This window comes from Echinops telfairi, unplaced genomic scaffold (genome assembly GCF_000313985.2).
Source record: "Echinops telfairi isolate 266 unplaced genomic scaffold, ASM31398v2 ScPeMD7_70;HRSCAF=299, whole genome shotgun sequence".
In the NCBI taxonomy this organism is placed as follows: Eukaryota; Metazoa; Chordata; class Mammalia; order Afrosoricida; family Tenrecidae; genus Echinops; species Echinops telfairi.
Window position 1 is genome coordinate 49,626,193 of NW_022103968.1, and position 12,018 is coordinate 49,638,210.

The 12,018-nt window shown below is 38.6% G+C and overlaps 1 protein-coding gene across 3 annotated transcripts in view; it reads left to right on the forward strand.

The window, feature by feature from the left end:
* Positions 1–12,018, forward strand: part of PHYHIPL (phytanoyl-CoA 2-hydroxylase interacting protein like) — an 85,015-nt gene that overhangs the window by 71,623 nt on the left and 1,374 nt on the right. For all 3 annotated transcript variants that reach the window (XM_045291630.1, XM_045291629.1, XM_004701100.3), the window contains exons 3-4: positions 1,200–1,374; positions 4,991–5,108. In XM_045291630.1, coding sequence (XP_045147565.1) covers positions 1,200–1,374; positions 4,991–5,108 — 293 coding nt within the window. The remainder of the gene's footprint in view (positions 1–1,199; positions 1,375–4,990; positions 5,109–12,018) is intronic.

The following is a 12,018-nucleotide window of genomic DNA, read 5'->3' on the forward strand; positions in this document are numbered from 1 at the left end:
ATGAAACATATAACTTTCCTCCAGTTCTTAAATGCTTCCTCCCCCCACTATCATGATCCCAATTTTACCTTACAAATCTGGCTAGACCAGAGGATGTACATTAGTACAGATACCAACTGGAATGGCAGGGAATCCAGGGCGGATGACCCTTTCAGGACCAGTGGTGAGAATGGCGATGCCTGGAGGGTGGAGGGAATGTAGGGTAGAAAGGGGGAACTGATTACAAGAATCTACGTATAGCCTCCTCCCTAGGGGATGGACAGCAGAGAAGAGGGCTGGGGAGACGTCGGACAGTGTAACGTATGACAAAATAATAATTTATGAATTATGAAGGGTTCGTGAGGGAGGGTGAGTGGCGAGGGAGGGGGAAAAATGAGGAGCCGATATTAAGGGCTCAAGTAGAAGGCAAATGTTTTGAGAATGATGATGGCAACAAATGTACATATGTGCTTGACACAATGGATGGATGTATGGATTGTGATAAGAATTATACAAGCCCCCAATAAAATAATTAAAAAAAAAAAGAAAAACCCAAACTTTTCTTGGCTACATATACCTGAATACATATGAAACAAATTTTACCTCATTAGAAGGTAAAACTGATTTTTTAAATTTTAAAATACTTACTTTAGTCTTTTCTGTTTTTAAACTTTATAACTAAAAAGCATTTTCTTATAAAATATTTATTAGCATTATCCAGGTAAAATTAGCACATAGTATAAGTTAAGAAAATGTAATATTTTCAAATACTAAATCTATTAAATTGTATCTCTTTTTATTTTACTCTTTCAAGTTTTATCATTTATCCATTGCAGTCAAGTTTATTCCTTAGAAACCCTATAAAACAGAATAGAATTGCACCAGAGGATTTCCAAGTCTGTAAGCCTCTGTGGAAGCAGACTGCTGGGTCTTTTTCCCACAGAGTCGCTGGTGGGTTAGAACTGCCAACCATTTAGTTAGCAGTTGAGCACTTAATCACTCAGGGCTGTTTACAAAGAATGCTGTAGTAGAAATCAATAGATCTGAAATTCAAGTATTTTTATATCATTAATTAACTTTATGAATTTGGAGCATGTCAGCCAGTCATGCTTTAGTTTCCACATATAAAGAAAAAGTGGATAAATTCACTCGTTATGTTACTTAAATTAACTACCTCCTTTTCTTCCTCCACACCCACCTCCATCCCATCCCTGTTTTAGGATGTCCCAACAAAATTGGTGGCAAAAGCTGTGCCCTTGCCTATGACTGTCCGTGGACACTGGTTTTTGAGCCCAAGAACTGAGTATACAGTAGCAGTGCAGACCGCCTCAAAACAAGTTGATGGTGACTACGTCGTGTCTGAATGGAGTGAAATTATAGAATTCTGCACAGCGGGTAAGAGAACAAAGTACACATATAGAAATGAAGATAGCTCTTGGGAAAACTAATTACAGAAATATTCATTTTTTGTATAATCTTCAGTTGATATGTATGGTATTAGTTGTTTTTGCATTGCCGGTAACATTCTATAGCAGAATAAGTTATACACTTATCAATTGGATGGAGATGAGGTTCTTAGTTCCAAAACGCTGGGTCATGGCATCAAGTTACTTTGCTGCATTCATAGTGTGATTTTTCAAAGAGAACGTTTGGCAAATAAAAATTGATTCAGTTTGAAATATACTCAACATCTATTTAGAATTTCATCTTGAGAGAGTTGAGCTTTTTACCCTCTTAATTTTCCTAGAAACTGAAAGAAGCAAGTCAGGATTTTCTCTAATTTAAGGTTGGGGATAGATCTCAATAAATGCCTCAAAATGCTGTTAGGTTTTTTCACTTAAGGTCTGGAATTGCTGAGAAGAGCTGTCTTTAGGACAGTTTTGTGTGTGTGTGTCTGTATAAGCATTGGGATGTCTGATGTAGATAGCTGTCCCCTTTATTTCAACAGACTGTGAAGGTTACCATCATTTCCTTCACTTGTTTTAATTACTCATTCAAGAAACAATCATTTATTGAGCATTTATACAGCAGTGATGCTAAATAAGTCAGCATTTTGATAAATGTCGAAAAGGCTGTCTGGTGGCAGTCTGGATTCAACATTGGGCTAACCACAAGGTTCCCAGATCAAACCCATCAGTTCCTCTGCTGGAGAAAGACGGAACTGTCTGCCCACGAAGATTTCGTCTCAGAAACACTAAGGGCACCATGAGTCAAAATGGACTCCGTGTCAGTAGGGTTGGGGTTTGGGGTGGAGGGATGCAGAGATATCTACTTAAAACAGCAGTTTCCACCTCCATCTCCGTCTGTCTTTGTTTCCTCTCCTTTGTCTAGATGTTTGCTTCCCACAAACAATTGTAGAGAAAGGCTTAATGTTTGTTTCAACATTAAGGAGCTTGCAGAAAAAGCCTTGAAAACAACTCGCCTCACTTATTGCAGGTTGCTTAGCAACTTTCCCCAGCTTCAGATAAATTAACTTTTTCTTTCCCTTGGTTTCACACTTCACATTATTTTAGACTCAGTGCATGCGCAGCAACCACTTTATCTCAATATGTTCTATTTTCTCAATCTCAAACTCAGTATAGAACTTCTTATATTGGTATATTGATTGGATGAAATTTTACTTTACTTTCCTGTAAATTTTATTTTATTTTCAACCATTAAAATTTTTTTTATTCTACAAAGACGTTACCAAAGATTTATCTAGCAGTGTAACATCTGTGTTTGGTAAGGATGTCATTGCCTGAGAACAAGAGTAATCATGCCTTTAATAATCTATTTATTCATATCTAAGATATGACCAATTGTAAGATCTATTTGGCAGAAAAATAATACTGCCAATGAAACTTTCTTATCACATTTGTTGTCTGACACATTTCAGGGAAGATAAAATTAATTTTAGAAGACATGAAATATGCAAGTAGTTTTAGATCCAAAATCAATAAAGAAATATCTGCCGATTTCCATATTGCATTAAGGGAGAGTCCCCAGTTTTTTCCACTGACATAACTTTTACCTCTCTTACATGTTTCATACTGGAATTGACTCTTTCCCTGGCCTTCTGAATCTTTTTATGCTTCCTCTTTCTAGTGCATTTTTTTTTCTATTTGCTTTCATTTTGTTTTACTAGGGTGGTTTCATCTACATTAGGCATGTAAGTAAGCACTGTCTCTTTTGACATTGTTTTACATGCTATTTTCAGAAATCTGCACCTGCCAGTACAAAAAACATTAGGGAAAGATATGAAATGTTTCTTCTTTAGCTTAAGGAAAACCCTTGACATGTCCAGTTCAGAAATTTAGACATACACACACACAGGAATATACCCTTATGTCATATTACTTTTAGAGTGATCATCTCCTTCTTTCTCTTTACCTACATTTTATAATTTCTCTGAGGGAGCTTTGGAGTAAATAATAGACAATCCTAGCATTTAAATATGTCACAGTATTTTTCTATAAACTAGTTTGCATTTTTTGTTTCCAGGGGAAACAATCCCGGGAGAATTTACACTGTTTAAAATGTGTTTCCATTTTTAAAAATAATGTAAAGACGATTTTACACAAGTTTTATCAATAGTGTAGACTCTAAACTGTGAGTACCCTTCTTCATGTATGTTGTCTTTTAATCTAGACATCTAATTCAATCTAGGCACGAGGCAAGGTATTTGAAATAAAATGGTCAAGGTTAGAATGTATAACCTCAAGAACATCACAATTAATTTACTTCTAGTCTATGACAAGAGATAAAATCCCTGTGCTTACCCAGCTCGTAAAGCATTACTACTTATCATGGTTGTTCTCTGCTTTCTGACTCGTGGTGCCCCACATATAATAGAAAGAAATGCTGTCCAGCCCAGGCCCACACAGACCACTGTAATCCATGAAGTTTTCATGACTTAATATTCAGAAGTATATCACAAGGTCTTCTTAGTCCATCTTTGCCTAAAAGCTTCTCCTTTAAAAAAACCTGTTCAGTGTCACAGCAACACACAAGCTTCCAGTGACACAGAGTGGTAGCTACTCATGAGATGCATTGGCCAGAAATAGACCCTGGTCTCGCATATGGAACGCAAGCACCGAACAACCAAGGTCCCTGATAAAACTTACCATAATAAGTTACATAGAATCATCTATGTATTTATTTCTTTCCTTAGACTATGGGTTAATTGAAAGGGAGAATATCTTTTTATCTTTTAATGTGATCATCTAATTTTGCATGGTGCTTACTAAACATAGTATGTTCCAATTTAAGTAAATAGTTGTTGAGCCACTGAAGCAATGAGTCAACAAATAAATTGTGCATTTCAGCTAAATTACCTCTCTTTGGAAAATTTTACTAATCCTATGAGTGATTTACCCCCCCCCCCCTTAAATTCAAGTACATAAGTTTGATTACAATTCCCCAAAATTTACAAACCAAAGAGTTGTCAAAATTAAACTGGTACTTTAGATTTTGAAGTCCTTTCTACCCAAAGAGCAGCAACAAAACCTCAAAACCTAGTCTCTAAGTTACTAGCTATATGAACATTAAACAAACATTAACTTTTGACAAGCTTTAACTTGCTACATTAGTAAAACATTAGTAAAATGATTGTCTTGCAATCTACTGTGCCAGCCTAATAGGCTTATATTTTAGAGAATAGATTAAATGAGTGATAAAATTGGTCCTTTTCAGCTTTGGTATTGATTACAGGTTATAAACTTATTTTATTCAATTTATCAACTGATTGAAAAACGCCTGGCAAGGTGCTGATTATATATTATTTGGGTTTTGCTGAATTCATGGTTTTTATTGATACATTATTGTCCCAGCATTTCCAAAAGTGAAAAAATGAAAGGCTATCCTAAGGTCATTACTAATATTTAGTAGAAAGAAAAATGTGTTACACGAGACGAAAGTAACTTCCAACTCTCTACAGGTGAACTTTAATCATCTGCAATTTCCTAAGGATGAAGTTGAATTGATAATTTTGGTGCTATTGTCTTAATCACAGATGTTTTGTTATTTTCAGACTATTCAAAAGTTCATCTAACACAGCTGTTGGAGAAGGCCGAAGTGATTGCAGGACGTATGCTTAAGTTTGCTGTTTTCTATCGTAACCAGCACAAAGAATATTTTGACTATGTTCGGTAAGAATGAAAAATTTGTATTGATTTGTTACTAAATATTATTCCAAATTCTATGTCCAGTTCCCCTTTGCTTCTAGTTCTCTCAAAAGCAATTTCAATTTCAAAATAGTTCATTGAACGCTCCTTTTATTTCCCAGAATAAGTAAGCATAAGTCAGAGCATAGGGTTTTCCCTTTTCACTTCAATTTGTTTCCAGAATCATTTGAAATCTTACTATCCTGTCAATGAGCACTTCGTGCACATACAACTTCCGTAATTCCCAGTAATTCAATGCCCTTCGCTTCATATTGACTACTAAATATCCTCCTTTTTGACATTGAAAATAGGGGATAAAAGAGCGACTATTTCATGAAATATGAAAAGGCTTCAAAAAGTGTGCAAAGAAATGGAAATAAAAGATAATGGCACTTTTTCACAAACCTTTTCAAGTACCCTGTAACCTGGTGATTTCCAGAGGGATTTTTCGGCTTCTGATGAATTGAAAAGCTTTCCACTATTATCTCGATTAATTACTCAATAAGATAATCTCCTTCAATGACCTTTGAATTCAAGACCAGTGATTTGACTAGTATTTCTAAGATTGAAGGCGCCCTGATGGTGGTGTAGTGCTGCATTGGTCTCTGATCCTCAAGGTCAGTCATTCAAAACTACTAGCCGCTCTGTGGAAGGAAGCAGTGCTTTCTACTTTTGTAAACAGTTACAGTCTCTGAAAATCATGGGAGCAGTAGTTCTACCCTGCTCTGTAGGGTCGTGATGAGTCAGTGTCAATTGGATAGCAGTGAGCTTGGCTTGGTTTTTGGTCTAAGAGTGCATGTGTATCTCTGGTAGCAGATTACATATAGTCAATCTGGCAATAAGTGTTGATCCTTAAAGCGATTTTATATTTGTTGAAGAAAATTTCAGGAGAGTAAATAGGAGGGCTAAGTATTTTAAAGTTGAAACCACCACGATTTTAAAAATGACAAATGCTACAGAAGGTCCTGAAACTTTTACACAGCAATCCTGTAATTTTGTCAGTTAAAAAACCTTACTCTTATTTAGGTTCCAGAAGATTCTTACGTTGACAGCATTGTATATGAAAAAGTTTAGGAAATGCTAATTTTATTATTTTTTTAAATCATCATCATGGTTCCAGATTTAAAGTGGCTCAAAATTGTGGAAAAGGGAAACTATAGAGAGAACAACAGATGTATGTATCTGTGTTCTTTAAATACTTTGCAGTGTTGTGTATATTTACATCTTATATGGGGAAAAACATCCTTGTCTTTTGTTTGATTATGTTTGAAATATAAAGCTTAGCTCAGCATTATATTAACTGGTCTTTACCCTAGAGTTTATATAATTCCTATCATGTTATTCTAATTGAGAAAATTTAAACTAATTGATCTATCACAAAATTTTTTTAGAATGGCCATACATATTTAGTAGGAACAGTTTTTCTTTATATTTGTTTCACATAAAATTTGAAAGCAGAACGGCACTAGGTTTAAATGCGTATTTTAGATGACCGCTAGAGGTCAGTATCCCACTATGCTTTTGCTTGTCCTTTGGGTGATCACTGACCTTTGTTCAGGTCTCTAGATTCTAAATTTTGCTCTATTTATTTTCCACCAGTCCTTTCAGGAAGTAAAAAGATATATTCAGAGCATCTAAAACATGGAAGAAAAGTATTTTGTGTGTGTGTGTGCAACCAAGCTTTAGCACAAAGTATTTGCCAATGAGAAAACTTATCTTTGTTAGATGTTTCATGATGTTCTATAATTTTTTCTTTCCTCCTGCCCCACTATCATGTTCACGGTCATTCACCTCCCAGTAATTCTTCTCGGATACATTTCAATTGACCAAACATAACCAGGAACGATATACCGTCCTCACCATCAATTTTAGAACCTTTGCTTTTCACCTGTCCTGTCGTTATTGGCTCCCCACTTGCGCTGCCCCCCCCCCAAACCATTGGTTTGTTGCTGTCTCCTTGGGATTGCTTATCCTGCCTGCCTATCTTATTTAGAGAGCAAAAGAAAAAGAGAGAGAGAGACTATACAAATAGCTCCAAGTTTAACTATTGTCCTGACCCAGAGTAGATGAGTATCCCTCTTAGAGAGCAGACCCTGTTATGATCCATCAGTCCAATTCCCTTTTCTTTCAGGGATCCATCTTCCAATATCCGCTTAACTAACAGCACTTATACCCTTTAGTCCTTAGCATTCGTGACCGAGGGACATGCCTTCTACAAGACCCTGGTTGCTTTTCCTGAAGTGAAGGATGGAGCTGCCTAGTACCCTATCTCCCACCCTCTTATACCTTAGACTTTGTGTGGCCCCCTTGTGAATATCCCCCAACCAGTTCAGATGAGTTGCCAAGCGCTGCCCCCACCCCACCTCAGAAGCCTACAATCGGGATTCCTCAGGGACTTCCTGGCTTTGCTCCCATTGCTGGTCTGTTGCACTTCCTCTTGGTTTGCCCCCATGTGGGCAGGTCAGACCAGCAGCACTCCTGAACTGTGTCTTCAGTGCCATCCTCTAGGGAGGGGCAGCCTGCTCTGTGAACCACCTGCTCCTAGGAGGCACGTCGCCCTCAAGGGGTGGTGCACTGGAATGAGGTCTACTCTCTCTCCCTCTCCTGTGGAGACATAAACAAAACCTCCTTGGGTGGATCACTGCCGTGTTTCCCCATTGCCCTGGATTTTTCCCTCCACCCCTCTGGGCTGTAAAAGCATATGAGAAGGGGGAGCAGGGACGATATGTCTTTCAGCACAGGTGCTAGCTGCATCTTTTCTTTCTGGGTTTGGCCTGCCCCTTGCCAATGTATCTGGTCCTTAGCCTGGGAACTGTACAATATGTACATTGTCCCCTATGTCCATTCTGCTTTTTGAACTTACCTCAGTGCACTCATGTTGTGCTTGTCCTTTGGTGCTTGGTTAACTTCACTCAGTATAATAGCCCCAACTCTTTCCACGAGACAAGGTGCTTCATCTCTTCTTCACTTTTTAAGGATTCGTAGTACTTCATTGTGTGTTTGTACTAGGGTATCAATCATTCATTTGTTGGGGGAAATTTAGGTTGTTTCCATTTCTGGGCAGGGAGGGGCGGGTCTAAGCCTATGAATGAATGAGGGGAGTGCCAGAGTAGCTTTTTTGGCTAGTTTTCAGTAGCTCTCCATGGGCCTGGGATTATGACCACGCTTAGACAGCAGTCTGGGGAAATTACTGCATGCTGGCGGGTCTTGGAACTCAGGCACTGGAAGTAATACGGTAGACAACATCCCACTGGCACTGGTGAGGGATGCCAAGAGCTGACGGGCATATGCAGTGAACTTAGCAAGCATCACAGCAAGCCCCCAAATTGCTCCATGGAAGAAAATCGTAAGAAGAGACCTGAAACACAAACCCTGGTACACTGGAATTCCATTTCTAGCACCCAGCCTTCCAATATTGGCCTCCTTCTTAGTTTTCCAATCTAACAACAGGAGTACCAGGGAGCTGATTTTACGTGGACACCATTTTGAGACTCCTTTTCTAAAATCCACAAAGTTTGCTCTTTCTACACTACAGATTGGAATGGGAGCAGCCCTAAATGATAGAAGCCTTTTAGACAGACAATAGCCCTTCTTCAGTTAAACACCACAGGAGGAAAAGTGGCAGTCCAGCCTCACCTCCATTCTCACCTCCATCCTCCTCCCCACAGAGCCCTGGTAGCATAGTTGATTGCATGTTGGACTGCTAACCACAAGGTCAGATGTTTGAAACCACCAGCAGTTTTACAGCAACAAAATTAGGTTTTCTACTCCCTTAAAGTTACTGCCTCAGAAACCCCCAAGGGCAGTTTTACCCTGTCCTATAAGGTTACTGTGGATCAGCATTAACTCTATGACAGTGAGTTTTGTTGTTTGTTTGTTTGTTTTTGAGATAGAGTTACTATGAGTTGGACTTGCCCAGATGACAGTGAATTTGTTTATTTGGTATTCCTACTCCAACTAGCCCAGGCCAACTAGGGGACTTAGACGTTTTGCTTTCCATCGACATCTCCCTGTAGGGGTGTGTCAGAGAAGATCAAATGGGGATCTTGCACTTGCACTACATACCTGATGACAAGAGACCACTCCTTCCCCCCAAGAGGGGAGGACCAGTGGAAGCTGAGACTTTTGGTAAAAGGCTAGCAGAAATCCGTCCTCATAATGCCAGTGAAGGCCACCCGGGACCATAAATAAGTTGTTCATTCCCTTTCCAGCCTGAATGTTATTGGAGCTCCCTCTCACCTTCACTCACGAGTAAGTTCCTCCTACTTGTTAATGGAGCTCAAGTGGGGAACATGAACTTTTGTCCTTCACCTGACAATGATGGTGTGGCACCCTACCCTGCACCCCTCAATTTTGTGCTCCCTGTACTTAGTCAGAAGATGGGTGGTTAAACTGCAGCTTTAAGTAACACAGAATCTCTTAAGAATCATACTAGGAAAAAAATAAATCATACTAGGAACCAGGAAACTGAATGATAAAGGATTATCGTACACCACCAGCACCAAAATGACAGCTCCTGGGATTACTGAACAAAGACATCCTGAGATCAGATGCATTTAATGAAGTGTGGCTATAAATCAAACTCGAATTTTCAAACAACCATCTTAAAACTGCTTCAGCAAGCAGCGACACCACTAGCTTTCTTCCAGTTTGATACACCTATGGTAGCTTCCGTGGTACTATGATGCTGGAAGCCATGCCACCGATTAAAATACCAGCAAGGTCAACCATGGTCGGCAGAGGTTTCAGGACTAGGAAGAAAGACCTATTAATCAACTTCTGAAAACTGCCCAGTGACAGCCCTATGGATCTCAGTCGAATATTGATAGAGTGCTACAAGACTCGCCCTTCAAAATAGACCAAGACCACAGCGATAGACTCAAGTCTATGAATAATTGTGAAGATGGCGTAGGAGCAGACGATGCTTAATTCTGTTTTACATGTGGCACCATTCATCGGAGCCAAATCTTTGGAAAGTTAACCACAACAAGCAATTACAAACACACTGGAAACAAATGAAAGGACAATCAACAAAGAAATAGAAAATGTAAAGAATTAAATGTGATATTTCAAAATGGAATATAGAAAGACAAATTCAAGAAATTAATAGATGGACTCATTAAAATGAAAAGGATGAAAGGACCATTGAAGTTTGACTTATTTCACTGATTTGATTACAGCTCCTAGTGATTCTAGCGGGCAGAGGAGAAATTTCCCCAAAGATTCCCAACACTGGAATCTCTGTAGAAGCAGACTGCCACAGCTTCCTCTCCTGGGGTGGTTAGTGGGTTCACACGATCAACCTTTAGATGGTGCCACCAAACCTTCTTCAGTAAATTTCAAGATCTCACAATAGAAATAATCCAATATAATAAATAGCTATTGACAACGATTCGCAGAGCCTCATGAACTTGTGGAATTATAACTTATGGATCTAAAATTAATGCCATCAGAATACAGAATTAAGGGAGAAAATGTTCAAAAAGTACTCCGAGAAATAGTTACTAAAAATGTCCCTAATTTGGCAAGATGAAACAAAACCACAGATCCAAGAATCTGAGCAACTAGTATAGACCCACAATAATTCACACTCAGACACAACCTAAACTCTGGAACACTAAAGACAAACATCTTCAAAGTGGCAAAAGAGAAATAGCACCTTCTCTCTAAGGGATAAACAATTCAAATCACAGGGTTTTTCATCAGAAACCATGGCAACCAGAAGGAAACAGCACAACATTTTTTCAAGTGCTGAAAGAAACCTGTCAACCCATAATCTTAAAGGCAGTAAAAATACCCTTCAAGAATGAAGGAGGAATAAAGACAGTCTCAGAAAAGAAGAGACTAAGAATCTGTCACCAGCAAACGGATCCTAAAAGAACAGCTAAAGGAAGTTTTTGAAAATGATAAAAGAATTCATCACATTTCCGGTTCTCTGGTTTTGACAGTGTGTTGGCTTTTCCTGGAATCTACATTTTTAATAAGCTAGCTTTGTGGTTCTCAACACTAGAAAATGAGGTCTATTGCTATTTCAAAGTCCAAACCTGGAAACACCTCACTGACCCACAAACTCTAAGAAGAATGTTAATTTTGGGAACCTTTGCTTGCCTGAGTGATAATTTGTATTCATCATCCCAAATCATAGACTAAGAAATCATGGGTCTTGCTAAAAAACAAAAAAAAAGTCAATGGGAATTCTGGAGAGAATATAATAAAGAAACTATTAACAGGTCTAGGTACATTTAAGGAAACAATTAAGGGATGTTAAAGTAACCAGCAACTGTTAAGAGATGAAAGTTGTAGTTCTTGGAAAGGGGAATTGGGGCACCAAGAAGGAGCAAGAATTGGATATGTGTAGTTATAAATGAAGACAGGGCTCTGAAAATTGAGGACACAGGAGGAGGAAGGCATGGGGCCAGGCTTTTCCTACCTTACATGTCTTGTTGGTGCCTCCATCATCAGAACCCGCTGAGAACCAAGGAGTGATGATGAGCCAGTCAGAAGTGCAGGGTGATTAAAGCCCCAGGCCGCAAAAGGCAAAAAAGGGTGGAGAACGGATCAGGGGAGTGAGTGCAAATGACAATACCAATACTGTTTTCAGCATAATGCAGGAGAGAGAACCGGATTCATAGAATTAGGCCTGGATAATTGGTTAGTCAAAAATAGTGAACATATTTAACCAGTTCTGTTAGTCCATTCCTCTTCAATAAGTTCATTTCTAAATATGATTTCAATTATAAGATTTCTAACTCTAGTGTAATTTTCCTGACAGATATTACGTTGAAGTCCTCCAATGTGAGTGGCAGACGACTTTAGACCTTATCTTATGGTCCAGGCTTGACATCTAATAAGCTATTAAAAAAGTGCTTTCTCTTTGATCTCATAGCAGGATGGG